The sequence below is a fragment of the Wolffia australiana genome, chromosome 5, assembly GCF_029677425.1.
Source record: "Wolffia australiana isolate 7733 chromosome 5, ASM2967742v1".
Lineage (NCBI taxonomy): Eukaryota > Viridiplantae > Streptophyta > Magnoliopsida > Alismatales > Araceae > Wolffia > Wolffia australiana.
Genome location: NC_135839.1, coordinates 8,094,626 through 8,110,199, shown reverse-complemented (window position 1 = coordinate 8,110,199; position 15,574 = coordinate 8,094,626). Strand labels below are relative to the sequence as shown.

The window sequence follows — 15,574 nt, the reverse complement described above, 5'->3', positions numbered from 1 at the left end:
GCACCACTTGGACTCGGAACTCGGGATCTGCGCCCAGGACGACCAGTACCACCCCGACTCCAACCGCACCGGCCGGCGTTGCCAACTACCGCCCGACACGGCCACCTCGTCGGCCCTATCTACGGCTCGAGCTCCGACCGCCCCCAGAGAGCCCATGCAGTGCTTTAAGTGCAAGGGGTTCGGACACCGACGTAGTGATTGCCCGTCACTTATGATCATGGACATGCACGGGCAACCCGCCGAAGACCAACAGGACGACTACCTTGAGGTCGACGAGTATCCGGGCGATGACCCCGATGGTGATGAGCTGGATGATCCCCTAGGGTACATCCAGATCACGCTGATCGCTCTACCGTTACCTACCCCGTCGCCTCCGTGGACACTCGAGAGATTGGGGGATCCACTAGCACACCGCGAGTGGGTTCCACTTCCTCCGCTACCACTGTGGCTACTCGACCAGTCGACGTTGCGCAGCGAACGTCGATCTTTCACACATACGTCAAGATTGGAGGACGTACCTACAAACTGATGGTCGACAGTGGGAGCTGCATCAACGGGATTTCAGAGGATACGGCGACCCGCCTAGGATCACCCTTGATTCCTCATCCGACGCCGTACCAGGTTTCGTGGATTGACGCATCGACCATACCGGTCAAGATGCAATGCTATGTGCCGCTGAAGATGAGTACTTACGACGAGAGGGTCCTGTGCGATGTCCTACCAATGAAAATTGGTAGCATCATCTTGGGCAGACCGTGGCTATTTGACCACGACGTGCAGCTATCCGGACGAGCAAACACTTGCTCGTTCATCTACGGTGGACGCCGACTCGTTTGGTATCCCTCGGTGCGGATTCCCTCGTTACCCACGCAATCGGCAACCGCGGCCCCGTGCCCCACTCCTTCTGCCATTGTCACCAATGGCTTGATCTTCCGACGGGAGCTGGAGGACGGCGACGACCCGCCAGCGGTTTGTTATGCAGTCGCCTTAGCCGACGGACCCACCATGCCAGATCATGACGTTCCGCCCTCGGAAGTCGTCCAACTCCTTGAGGAGTATGGTGATGTGTTTCCGGCAGAGCTCCCTAGCGAGCTCCCACCTCTCCGACATATCCAGCATGCCATTGATTTAGTTCCCGGAGCTACCCTCCCAAACCTGCCACACTACCGGATGGACCCGGTTAAGTACGAGGAGTTATATTCGCAGGTGAAAGAGCTCCTAGCGAAGGGCCTGATCAGGGAGAGCCTCAGCCCTTGCGCCGTTCCGGCACTGCTCGCTCCCAAGAAGGATGGCACTTGGAGGATGTGTTGTGACTCACGGGCCATCAACAAAATCACGGTAAAATACCGTTTTCCGATCCCGCGAGTACAGGATTTATTCGACGAGATGGTCAGCGCGTCTATCTTCTCCAAGATAGACTTACGGAGTGGCTATCATCAGGTCCGAATCCGACCAGGAGACGAGTGGAAGACGGCATTCAAGATCAAAGACGGACTATTTGAGTGGAACATGATGCCCTTTGGGTTGTCCAATGCACCAAGCACCTTCCAGAGATTGATGAATGAGGTGCTTAGGCCATTCATCGGACGATTTGTAAATGCGTCTATTTTGACGACATCCTAGTCTATAGTAAGACTAGGACGGAGCACGCCCAGCACCTTAGGCACGTGTGCGAGTCACTACGTCATGAGAAGTTATACGCACACCCAAAGAAGTGCTCATTCTTCACGACCGAGGTCTCCTTCCTCGGTTTTATCCTAACAGCACAAGGAGTGGCCGTCGACCCAGCCAAAGTCGATGCCATAGTCGCGTGGCCTAAGCTGAAGAGCATACACGATGTACGGAGCTTCATCGGATTGGCGACCTTTTATCGACGTTTCATACTAGGTTTTAGTGGCATCACCGCCCCCATTACGGACATCCTCAAGAGCGACAAATTCGAGTGGACCGGCATGGCCGACCAGGCTTTTGAACTTTTGAAGAAACTCATGACGGAGGCCCCGGTCCTGAAATTACCGGATTTTAGTGACGTCTTCGAGGTCACCTGCGACGCGTCAGGAGTTGGCATTGGCGGTGTCCTTAGTCAACGAGGCCACCCGATTGAGTATTTCAGCGAGAAGCTGAATGACACGAGGAAGCGTTATGACAATTACGATCGGGAGTTCTAAGCCTTAGTACAGACACTCCGCCACTGGCGCCACTACCTGCTGCCAAAGGAATTTTTCCTCTTCTCGGATCACGAAGCTCTACGTCACTTACACGACCAGAAGAAGGTCAGCGATCGCCACGCACGGTGGATCGCTTACCTACAAGACTTCACCTTCATCATCCGCCACAAGAAGGGCAAGGACAACGTAGTCGCCGACGCCCTTAGTCGGCGGCCCACCATACTAAGCATCATGACGACCCAGGTCTTAGGTTTTGAAAAGATGAAGGAGGATTACACGGACTGCCCCGATTTCTCATCCCTCTATTCCTCCATCACAGATGCCTCGCCTAATCGGTCGAGAGATTACTTCCTCGAGGACGGCTACCTCTTCGACGGGAAGAGAATATGCATCCCACGCACGTCTCTCAGAGACTTCTTGATTCATGAAGTCCACGCGGGAGGGCTAAGTGGCCACTTTGGAGTCATGAAGACCATCCAAGCCCTTGAAGAGAAGTTCTACTGGCCATCTCTCAAGCGAGATGTCGGGAGATTCGTATCACGGTGCCTTACGTGTTCTCGTGCCAAACTCACGAAGCAAAATACCGGGTTATATACTCCCCTTCCAGTTCCCGATCAGCCTTGGGAAGATGTCAGCTTAGATTTTGTCTTAGGGTTACCTAAGACAATCCGGCGTCACGACTCCATCATGGTCGTGGTCGATCATTTTTCGAAGATGGCTCATTTCCTTCCGTGCTCGAAAACCTTCGATGCATCGAGGGTCGCCCGACTCTTCTTTCACCACGTCGTCAAGCTACATGGCGTACCAAAGACTATCGTCTCTGACTGAGAGGTTAAATTCACTAGTTACTTTTGGAAGACGTTGTGGGTTCTCATGGGCACACAACTTAAATTCTCATCAGCCTATCATCCTCAGACGGATGGTCAGACCGAGGTTGTGAATCGCAGCCTTGGTAACTTATTGAGATCCATTGTTGGCGACCATGTCGTTGCATGGGATCAGGTTCTGCCTCGTGCAGAATTTGCTTACAATTACTCGGTGAACTGCACTACGGGCAAGGCGCCATTCGAGATCATCTATGGTCAACTACCGCGTAGGCCCCTTGACCTCATACCATTGCACGAAAAACATAGAATTTCAGATTATGCATTAGAATTTGCCGAGTATATTAGAAACATGCATCATGACATTCATTCATGCATATCATCTATGAACGAGCAGTATAAGTCTAAGGCAGATAAGAGTCGTAGGTCTGTGACGTTCTCCGAGGGAGAACTGGTCCTGGTCAGATTGAGGCCCGAGAGGTACTCTCCTGGGGTCCCTACGAAGCTCCATGCTCGTAGCGCCGGGCCTTTCCCGATAGCCCAACGGATCAACGACAATGCCTATGTCGTGAGCATCCCGCCAACTTGGGGGATTAGTTCAACGTTTAATGTCAGTGACTTATCCCGCTACCAACCCTCGCCACCCATCATCGAGCCTCACAGCTAGTCGAGCCTTAGTAGCAAAGAGAGTGAGAGTTCACCCGCTACCTCCCCGTTTCCAACCCTTGTACGGCACGACGCGATAGAAATGGTACTGCAGGAGGTACTTAACGCTGAGGGGGAGCGAGTTGGCCGCACTTTTCTAGTCCATTGGCAGGGGCGCCCATCTTCCGACGATACATGGATCTCCGATGACGACTTGCGACAACTTCGGCCGGACCTGCTGCAGCCGCTGGAGGACCTTGCGGAGCTTTGCTCGCCGGAGTCGAGCTCCTCCCACCCCGGGAGGATGATGGAGGACCATCTTGCCGACGACAGCCTGACGATGATAACGACACCTGCCGGACGACTGACGATGACACGCCAACAGCCACGTCGGACAGCTCGTGCCGACGTCCGCAACCCGGGGTTTAAGTACTCCGGGTAGGTTCGAATAATTTACGCTTTTCTTATGTGTATTTCTTTTCATTTCGAATTATGGGATTGGGCCAATATCGTAGGGCCCATCCTCGTCTTTTCTTTTATTTTAAGATTGTATTTTGAATTTGTAAGGAGAGGTCGAACCACGTCTCATGACGGTTCAACCTCTCCCCACGTCTCCTTGGCACCCCTCCTCCCTATATAAGGGGAGGGCATGCCCAAGGGACTACTTGGAAGTTTTTGAATTGAAAAGTGTTTCAAGAATCTTCCCCCTTATCGTAGTTGTAGCGTAGGGGGTTTGGCTAGCCCCATCTCTTCGTCGAGACCACTCCGAAGAGTAGAGCCCACGTCCTGTCCGTCGAGATCACTCCGGGCGTTGCGTGTTCAACCGTGCCGTTGAGATCACTCCGGTACGTTAAAGATTTTCAAGAAGCTGTCGTGATCAAGAATCGAGAGAGCACCCATCGAGATCACTCTGGGCGCCCTCAAGGTTCGAGACGACGACGGCGCCGCGCTGCATCGGGACATCTGCCTCCGTTGGGAAGGAACGCCCGCGACCATCAAGAACCGGCCCCGCAAGGTTCTTGATTTCTCTTGCCATTGCCCCTTCCATTCCCCCCCCTTCCTTCCCCTCCATATTGATCATCTTCTGCCACGTTCTTGACCATCCCCCACCCTTTTCCATCGTTTCTTGAACCTTCTCCTTCACCCTCATCGTTCTTGACCATCCCCCACCCTTCTCCATCGTTTCTTGAATCTTCTTCTTCACCCTCAACGTTCTTGACCATTCCCCTCCATCCTCCATTGTCTTAAACCATACTCTCGTCCTTCTTGATTCCCCATTCCTCGCCCTACTGCTTCTTGCACCTCCCAACCACGCCCCAACGCTGCTGCGCAGCTCCTCTTTCCGATCACCTATCTCCGCCCCCCGACCCCATCACCGCGCCCGCATCACCGTCGCGACTCGGTCCCGCACGGCCGCACCGCCGCGCCGAGGCCCCCGTCTCGCACCGCTACAACGAGCTCGCGCCGCAAATCTGCCTCGTCTTGCGGTACTGTGCCGCACCGCCGTCCCGCACCAATCTGGCCCTGCCCACGCCGCGACCTCGTCCCGCGCTGCCGCCCCGCCTCTGGCGCAGGTTCGCGCCGCCCCGCCTGTGGCGCGGGTTCGCGCCGCCCCGCGGCCCCTGCTAGGCACCGCGGCCAATCCTACACCGCGGCCCTGTCCACTCACCGTGAATCCTCTCTGCACCGCCGACCCGCCTCGCATTACAGGTCCAACCCGCGCCGTGGCCCCGCATCCCCGCTGCCCGTCCACGCCGTGGTCCCTCGCCGCGCCGCAACTCCGCCAGCACCGTGAATGCTCGCGCGCCGCCGTGATCCGACCGCGCGCCGTGGCCTCACCAATCCCACGCTCGGTCATCACCGCCCTGCCGAACCGCCGTGGACTACACGACTCAAGGTCAAATCTCGTCTCCTCTCCCTCTTAATCCAGTATCATTACTGCTTGCAGTCCCGTCGTCCGCTATCGCGTCCTCTGCCAAGATCTCCGGAACGAACATCGAAATAGGCCTAGCCACCGACGTCGAGAGCAGGACTCTTTGGAGGTAAACGGATTGTCTCTGATTGATTAAATATCAAACTCTCTAGGGCCGTTAGACGCCCCTCCCGTCCTAGTCGTCTAGTAGATTCTGCGGGTCAACGGGAGTCCGATCTCTGGATCGTTCTACCCCGTAGATCGTCCCAATCTACGACGCTTACTCACCCGCGTCTTATCTGCTCGTTTATAAATTCAATTCCAAATTTCGACAAGTCATATCATATCATCATTCTCACTTGTGACGCGAGACGCGCCGCTCGATCCCGGCCGTAGTCGTTTCGCATCAAATTCAAAATGACAAATAGATGATGCAAGTAAATTTGATAAGGAAATAAGCGGCATTGCTAATTGCTCGGTAGACCAGTTAAAGACATGAAAGTGTGACTAATGAAACTCAGACTTCTATACGTCCCTTTGGACCTACTAAACATCTAAGCAATGCGGGCCAGTTTAATACCCAGAGGCGTCCACGTCCTCTGCTGTTAATGTCTAGGTGTATCACAATAATGTCCTATCTCCCCACAAATGGTGGCTAATCCTACAACAACGTCTCATTTTTAGGCGTAGGAACACATAAACAACAGCACTTAGATAAGTGATTTGACTGCATACGTAAAGGAGTTGATGGAACATGATTGAAGATCGATGTAGTAATCCGTGATGAATGGCAAGGATACGACAAGTGCACGGAGGCTGCGGCCTGCTCGGCGTGCATAGCCGGCACGGAGGAGCACGTTTGCAGGGGGAGGACGTACGAGGTTGGCGTGCAAATGACGACACAAAGGTTAGCGCGTGATCGCTAGCATGCAGATGTTGGTGCATGAGCACGAGCACACGGAGCTGATGTGCAAATGCTCGTGCAGGGGCGCTAGCGGGCAGCAACGATGTGTGGGCACTAGCACGCTGGTGTTGGCATGCAGCGCTGGCGCATGAGTGCTGGCGCATGTGAGTTGGAATGCAGCGTGGGTGGGCAAGCAGATGCGCTGCCGCATCAACAAGAGACGAATCTGCGCAGAGGCATGGTGGCGATGGTGGGAAATCTGTGCCATAGGGAGGGAGCGAGCATTGCTGACTATGAATAGATGGTGGTGGCATGCTCAAGACGGCACTAGCGGGGATTCAAGAAAATTGATTTCTTGAAATCCAACTGCTCAAGAATCTTTGTTATAGAATAACTAACATTTTCAGATGATTGAATTCTTTTGTCATTTGAACTAGGTGTGCAATTTTTTTTTGAAAATCCACACATATGGAAATATGTTGTATTGCTTTAGTAACTCGAATATTAATAGTTACTTGCTGAAAAATCTATACAAAACGTTCATTAGCAGGGTATGGTTTAAGGTGGGAATTTTTGGAAGGACTAGGGCAAGTAATAGGTGGAGCATAATATTTTGGATTAGGCTCTACTTTTGTATAATCATCTATTTCTTTGTGACATACATCTACTTTTTCTCTTTGAACTTTAAAAAAATCAGGAACATTTATTTCATTTATCAATTTAGATATTGTATGCATGGTTTCGTGATTACTCATAAAAAAAATTATGAGTTTGAATCACTTGTTAGTTCCTTGGATTAATTTTAGGTTGAGTTGTGAGTCAACATGTTTCATGGACAGCTAATCAATTATCATCCATTTTGCCTTTTGTGTTTGAGGTCTGCCTTGACTGACATTCTTATCTGATTTGCTTCATGTCCCTCTGAGGGTCTTGAAGCAATCTGACCATTTGAGCTTGCATTTGCTTATTTTATCTTGAGTCTCTTGCACATTCCTACTGAACTAATCATACAAAGGGTTGCGAGGTTGATGAAAGTTACTGTAATTGGCCCTTGAATAAACTGTTCCTTGTTCTTGTTGGAAAGGCGGAGGGCTATTATATGTGTTTATTTGCATGTTATTCCTAGGGTATCCACTACCTCTAGGATCCATAGAATTTTGAGCTATAGTTCCATTCATCATAGACCAATCAATAGACATAACTTGCTCACGGAATGGACAATCGACTTGTACATGATCAGTGCTGGATTAATAATACGAAGGTGAAGTGTCTTTTCCAGAAGGATCTAAAGAATCTGATTATTTAAATTATAATTGTGTCTAGTTAAACGAGAAGCAACTTTTACTGATTGTTCAACTGACCTATCTGGCTCAATAGCCATCACATCAGTTATCCCACCTTTCTTAGAATTTTCATTTGCCCATTATGATTAAGAGCAACATAATGAGCGTCCTTATCTGCTAATGTGTCTAAAAGGCCAAGTGCTTCTCCCAAATATGCATGCATCAATATACCTCCACGCTGTGTGTATTATATTTATCTATTTATCTGTTAATTCTGCATAAAACCTTTTAAACATTTTCCCAATAGCCTGTCCGATGGTGTGGAAGTTCTCAAGTTAACGTATTTAGTTATTCTCATGGGTTACCTAGGGAATCATCAGGCCCTTCAAAATAAGTTTACTATCATTCTATGATATAAAGTTGTTTGTCCAATAGAATACATTTTATTCAGGATTGTGATTTTGATTTCCTTCTATGAATCAAAGTACACCTATAGAGATGTAAACCATTTTCTAGATTTATCGTTCATACTGAAGGGAAATAATTGGATACATACCGCACTTGTAACCCTACAGAACTTGAATATTTTAGAAATGGATGTAAATCCAACCAAGTGTTTATATTGTTCCGTGGGAGATAAACCATGAAAGCTATGGAGACAATGAGTCATATTATAATTAAGTCTGAAATTTAATCCCTCGCCTATATGAGCATTCATCTTATTAACTGGCTCTTGTCCTAGGTGAAGTAAATACTTTTTTAATCTTGATTGTCCATTTCGGCCATTTTATTTATATAAAATATTTAGGGTGATCAACTTTATTATTTGAAGACTCCCCTTTATATCCTCCACTTTTATTTTCATGTTGCTTATGTGGTCGTCTACCACTCATAATAAGAGATGTTATAGAAAATATATAAATTATAGAGGGATCAAGAAAAGAACTTCACCTTCTCTCTTTATATCCGTCATATCATGGAGCTGATAGGAGTTCTTTAATCAAGATAAGTTGTGGTACCACAATCATATAAAATAAAGATATACAATCCTTAGTGGCTACCATCTCCTGGCAATGACACCAATGGATAGTCTCAATATCAGGGTTTTAACTTATTGTTTGCATTTGATATTACTTAATAAATATAAAAACATGAACTTTCTATATTTAGCAAGTGGTGAGTATGGAAAATAAAAGTGAAGAGGTGATGAGTATGATGTACTTATTTTTAATAAAATATAGAAGAGGTGATGCGGCTATTAAACGAGTGTGTTCAGCAGGATTACCCCACATCAGATGAAAGTGGAAAAGATGTGGTTAAGAGACCAAACAAGGACAATGTGGTGATAAATAGGACACTTAAGGGGTCTAGGTTTGTGCATGCAAGGAAAGCATATCAACATACAAAATTCAATAAGATCCCTGCACTATAAAATTTTCGGCAAAAGAAAAATATGTGCGACAAGTACTAAAGCAAGGGAGCAAAGCATAGAAAACTAGGCGGCTTTTAAGGATATATTAACCTAACAGTCCAAGAGTTTTGCCTTTTATGTTTACAATACTTTCCCATCAATGGTTAGGCGATAAACAAAATTAGCAATATGGTACGGACATTAAGATCTAAAGTTTTGTCCGCTTAAAAAGTAATAAAGGGCAGGGCTTATATCACCATTTGTGAAACCCTTTAAAAAAGAACTAAATCATAGCAACAAAGTAGAACAGACTAACCCAGATATTTGCACAAAACACAGAATTAAGGAGGGGATACATCACTCCGTTTTAGATATAGTAAGTTTGATTATTACCAAATTCATGACTGAGATCCCAATAAGAGTGTACACAATGCATAGGGGATTTAAATGGTAACCTTCACAGAAAAAAAGTTACGTGAATTGGAAAATCATTTGTGGATACCATCGTTAGAAAATTTACATATGTGTGGCCCCATATTAAAGTTTTTAATGGAGACATTAGAGTAGTTAAATAATTTTATGGTCAAGTTCTTAATAGAAACTATACATGAAATGCATGTGATATTGCTGCTCAAGAACCGCATGAATTTGTAATAGCTTGGAGTCATAATTTTTTGCACCTAGATTACATGATTGTACGAACTTTTCATTTGACACCACATGTTTCCCGAGAGAAAGAGTCCACATTGGTCCCCATGTAGGTGAGATTTCCTGGTCTTTAGTCACAAAGAATCAACCCATAACCTTTTTGATCCATAGCATCTATGTTATTGACGATGGCGTAAAAAAAATTACTGGACTACAATAAGCTCGAATTTGTGTTGAAGTTGACATCTCAAAGTCGATTCCAGATTGCACATTGTTCTTGAAGGGCTTAAAATAAATTATTTTAAAAAATATACTTTTAGAGATATGGATAATGTTTTGCTCGGATTGCTCAAGGATTGGAAATAACCAGGATGACTATAGGAAAAGAGAGGATAAACATAAGCTTTTAGGAGACACCAATGACATGCTTAGTAAAAAAATACCTTCCCTCTATGGATTTATCGTAAAGAATCAGATCAACATCCAGCCAAGAAAAACTACCACAAATACAAAACAACAGTAGTATACAACAACAGCATAAAGTCAGACTACCAGCTCCAAAAGATATACGTTGAAATTTAAAATATGTTTCAGCTACTGAGTAAACCCCAAGAAGTGACATACGTCATGAAGGAACAAGGGAAAAACAAGGAGTATCAACCTGATGCGAGTGAAAGAAAGTGGAAAAAGGAAACTAACAACTAAAGGAGGGAAGAGAAATACTAATTTAGGAGAATTATATCCCTTGACAGTTTATCTTGCACAAGTATAAAACCATTTCAATATACAAGGATGACATCAGTATTAAATGAGGAATATTGCATATCCACTAGAAGAACATAATTTAACCCATTTGAAGTTCAATGGCTATATTTGATCGAGGATAATGATTAACACTCTGTTTTTAAACTGTGGATACATAGCAAAAGCAGACTTGTGAGTTAGAATAAAGCTACTTACTCAAGAAAATCACTTGGAAATTGTAGCTATCATCAACATACCTAGCCCAAACAAGGTTAGTAGCTATAAGATAAGAAGAGGACTATATCAATGTTTGACCCACTCTAAAGGGAATACAGTGGGTTTTTTGGAATGAGGACACTTGTCTTCATATTATAGGTAACTTTGCAGAAAGTATCACAATATAGGCTCCAAAAGGATGGACATTATAATTTTACCATCATTTATGCATCTTATCATAGTGAAATTAAAAAACAAACTATGGTAGAATTTATTGCATAAATTCAGTGGTAGACCATTACCATGAATCATAGAGGGAGACTTCAATATGGTACACAACCTGTTAGAAAAAAAAGGAAGAAATGCTATGAATCCTAAGGTATGGAGTAAATCAATTATACTATCAAGCAGTTGGACCTTTTGGAACCTCACCATGCAGGCTACCATCTGACATGGGGCAATAGGAGGTACAGATTATATCAAATTTATGGACGGGTTGATAAAAATGTGATGAATATGCATGCAAATTTATTTCAACCATATACAATACAATACATTCCAAAATAACTTTTGGACCATGGACCCATGATATTAACACTTCAACAACTACAACCCAAGGAAAGAAGACCCCATTTCAGATTTCTAGCTATTTGGATCGAACATCCTAGTTATTGCGCACTCGTAGAAAAAATATAGGATCATGGTGAGTGAAGTGGAGCATATGCCTAATTTGAGTACCCGACTAAGAGTAACAAAACAATCTCTTATAAATTGGAATACTAAATCAATTTGGTAACATTTGTCTTGAGAAAAGACGAAATACATAGCCTTGAAATTGGACTCTAAATCCAATGGGATGAACAAAAAAGAGTTCCATGGAACTAATCAAGACAAGTTGTCCCTGCAAGAGGAACAATATGAAATGTTTCTGAAGCAAAGGGCAAACAAAAAGTGGTTAGCAAAGGGAAACCAGAATAGAACATATTTCCATTTTACTGTAAACTCTTGAGAAAAATGAGATTACCAGTCCCACAAAAGAGACACTCATGACAATGGCCCACAACAATGAGACTGTGCACCTATGAACTTCTACCAAAATATTCTAACTTTAGAATCAATACGGAGAAACCTATGTTACAGGAGCTTATAACAAGCAACATATTGGTGGAAGACAATATTATGTTACGTAAACCACCTGATATGAAAGAAAATTTTGATACATTTAGACATGGTATAAACCGTGCGAGCGAATCCCGCTCGTGCGGTTGGGCGCATGTGCGGTGCGATTCTGCGGTCAATGGCACAGGATTTTAGCACAACGCACCGCACACTGCACAGGGGTCGGTGCGGTGCGAAAATTCGCCGTTGTGCGAATTTTCACTGTCACTGCCTCCCCCCCCCCCCCCCCCCCAGCCCGCGCCGCACCGCCAGCTTCCCCCTCTACCCCGCCCCGCGCCTCCTCCAGCCTCCCCCTATAGCCCGCTCCGGTCGTCCTCGCCCTCGTCCCCTCTCCTGCTCCGCCGCGCCGCCCCCCTTCCCCTTGGCCCGTCGTCTGGGCGGCGGGCTGTGCCACCCTGGCCCGTCGTCTGATGGCGCCACGTCATATTCTTTTTTATTATTAATGATTCATTATATTAATAATTAAATATAGTAATTATACCACTTATATTAAGAATTAAATATAGTTATTCTTTTTATTACATGTAGTAAAACAACATGTAATAAGGGGTTATGAAGTCATTTTAAATGAAATGAACATGCCTTTTAGGTTAAAATCCCACTTTTATGCAAAGATCCATTCATGGTGTAAAACTTCACATTGGTGTGCTTTTTGCGTTTATAAGCATATTAAGGAATTTGACGGTTAAATAAAAGAATAAAAATTATAAAAGAAAAAAATATTAATAACAGAAATGTAAAAACAAAAAAATAAAAATAAAAGATGGGCCGTAGCCAAGGCGCAACCTTAACCAAGCGCATTGCACGCACTGCTCGCAGCGACCGGACAGTACGCGCAGCACAAGCCTAGCCAACGGCCACGCCTCAAAGCAAGTCAGCCGCCAGCGCCCAAGGGTTATTGCGGGATTAAGTTCATTTTTATAGGAAGTGCAGGGTTCATAAACCAATCTGTATTTTCAAAACCGTCAATATGGGATTGCAAAATCCCATATCTCACATGCGATCGGGCTGGGCCAATATGGGAAGAGAACGATGGCGCCCCATCGGGCCGCAATCTAAGGGGAATGACATTAAAATATTGAACGGGCTTCGAGCTGACCTGGCCCGAAGCCCGTGTCAGTTCAGGCTTTACTTATAAGCCATGTCTTAATCTTGACCGTCGATCTTTCTTCTGAAGATCGAACGGTCAAGATCGTCCTTATATTTTGTATTTGTTTTCTTTTATTACAGGTTGACAGCTCAGCGCCGCACTCCATCCTGGACGAATCGGGGGCGAACAAGCAGGCAGTTGACGCTGACATGGAATCGCTCACGGAGCAAGGGTCCACCGAAAATAAAGTGGTCCACGGCTACAATTTAATCGTAGCCGTTGGACCCACTAAACGGGAGATCGGACGGTCAAAATGACCGCCAATCATCCCCTTCTTCAGATCACCACCTCCGTCGCCGACGAAGTCAATCTGGCGACGAGAAGGCGGATTTCTGCTGATTCGCCGCCAGAAAGTTTGCCGGAATAATCCCATACAGGTCAGGAAGGTCGTCCGACCATTCCAGACCTATAAAAGGATCATGAATCACTGAAAACAATATCTTTTGCCACTAGAGTATTGAATTGAACATTTTTTAATTTTCGTCACCGGAGGAGAAGCTCCTCCGCCTGCTTATCAATCTCCTCGGTGTTTCGGTCGACGGCGGTGACAGAGCCGCGACCTGAAGGGAGATTAGAAGAGAGAAATTAAGAAGACGGAGCAGACAAGCTTACCTGAAGGACGACGCAGCCAAGGAAGGATCAGGAGCCTCCGGCGATCCCGAATCGGCGCAAAAATCCAGTAAGCATTTCAATCATTCCAGGATTAAGTTCAATCACTTATATTTTAGCATAATAGATAAAAAAAAATCTTTTATCAATTTTCCTCGAAATTGAATGGAATCGATTTTGAACAAAAACCCAAACTATCCCAAATCGCCTCTGAGGCAATTCTTTAAACACCTTGTGTGCAGTCTTTTAATTCAAACTTTCAATGATCTTTTAACTACTTTTTAAACCTATTAAAAAAATCCCCAAAAATATGTAATACAATTTGGAAAGATATGCTTCGTATTACAAATCCATCTTGAAGTAAAATACAATGAAATCGATCTAGTTCTTTATAAAAGAAATCATAAAAATATGGAATCCTCTTTTAGACATTTCATCAAACACTTAAATTCCAGAATTTACTCCTGCATTTTCTCTTATAATTCCACCTCTAAAAATTCTAGAAAAGTTTGCTAAAATCACTATTATGCTTCCTATATCCATCTGTAAATTTGGAGGTCGAAATAAAATCATTAAAGATATCTTCCTTTATAATCTCCATTTAATCTTTCCTTACTTTCCCGTTGAGATTATAATAAACACCTAGTCGTGTTTGTTAGCCGTGATACTCATTAGTTAAGTCTAACTCTAAGAACCCAATCCCTGTGGAGACGACCTTACTCACCTCTATACATATCTGAGTAAGTCTACTATTAAAAATTTTATTTGATTGAAAGCGAAAATAACAACGACGATTTAAACCCCATTTTCGCCTTTCATCATAAATCCTTCTAAATGTGCAAATTTAGTGCGCCGTGCGATGCGCTTTTCCACACAAAAGCGCACCGCACACTGCGCAGGGCATTTTGTGTTTGCGAAAATTTGCACACTCGGTGCGAATTTTTGCACCGCACCGCACGACCATCTCTAGATACATTACATCCATGAAACCCAAAAGTGCACTAGGTCCAGATGCCTTTACTTTATACTTTTCATTTTCTACTATTTTATTATTAAAAATCATGTATTTGCCGCAATACATTCTTTTATTGTTTGAATCTTATTTCTGAGATCATAGAGGGGAACATGTCTATCCCTGATACTCAAAACCAAAATGCTTGATTCATTCTGTGATTTAAGATGGACGAGTTTATGCAATGCAGCCTATCGAATAAACACAAAACTTTTAAATCAAAGGTTGAGCACATACTCCCAAAAGTCATCTTCAAAAAACAATTTGGCATGGTCAAGTCTACATTGATCTATGACATTGTTGCACGTGTAGAAAAACTTTCTCAATCCATACATCACAAAATACACGGAAAAAATGTGGTTATGAAACTACATATCAAAATAGCAAATGATACACTTGAATGGAGCTTTCTGTTTTAAGTTTTGTATAAATTGGATTCAGTGAGGCATGGATGGATATGATTAAATCTTGTGTAGAACATAATAATTTCTCAGTGCTTGTTGGTGGGAATTCCACCCAATTGTTTCAAGCATTGTGACGCCTTTGACAATGTGATCCAATTTCACATAGTTTTTCATACTTGCAGAAGCTTTATTTGTCACAATATTAAAAAAAAGGTATGGCTACTAATCAGGTTGGTCATTTTTTTACGAAATGCGGAGCACCACTCATATCTCGTTGCGTTATTTGCAGATGATTCTGCCATATTCCTCAAGGAGAAAAGAAAATCATCGATAAATATGATGTATCTATTAGACTTTGATGAGCTCAAGGCAGATAATTAATAGAACAAAAAAAGCATGTATATTGCTAAAAAAACATCTTTACTTGGCAAAAGTAAAATAAAAAACAAATATTTCTTTTTATGT

The 15,574-nt window shown here is 44.5% G+C and overlaps 1 protein-coding gene across 1 annotated transcript; it reads left to right on the top strand.

The window, feature by feature from the left end:
• Window positions 1–528: 528 nt before the first annotated feature.
• Window positions 529–13,341, top strand: LOC144703384 (uncharacterized). Its single transcript, XM_078575564.1, has 4 exons — window positions 529–1,228; window positions 1,888–2,060; window positions 2,181–2,702; window positions 13,165–13,341. Exons 1-4 carry the CDS (start codon window positions 529–531, stop codon window positions 13,339–13,341), a joined length of 1,572 nt encoding a protein of 523 aa, XP_078431690.1.
• The last annotated feature ends 2,233 nt before the right edge of the window (window positions 13,342–15,574 follow it).

Bases quoted from the DNA above. Each gene is read 5' to 3' on its own strand.
- LOC144703384 (XM_078575564.1), top strand. From the start codon at position 529: ATGGTCGACAGTGGGAGCTGCATCAACGGGATTTCAGAGGATACGGCG. The intron at 1,229-1,887 runs GCCTGATCAGGG...GTTTCATACTAG, and splicing joins GAAAGAGCTCCTAGCGAAGG to GTTTTAGTGGCATCACCGCC. The intron at 2,703-13,164 runs GTATCACGGTGC...CTTTTATTACAG, and splicing joins AGCGAGATGTCGGGAGATTC to GTTGACAGCTCAGCGCCGCA.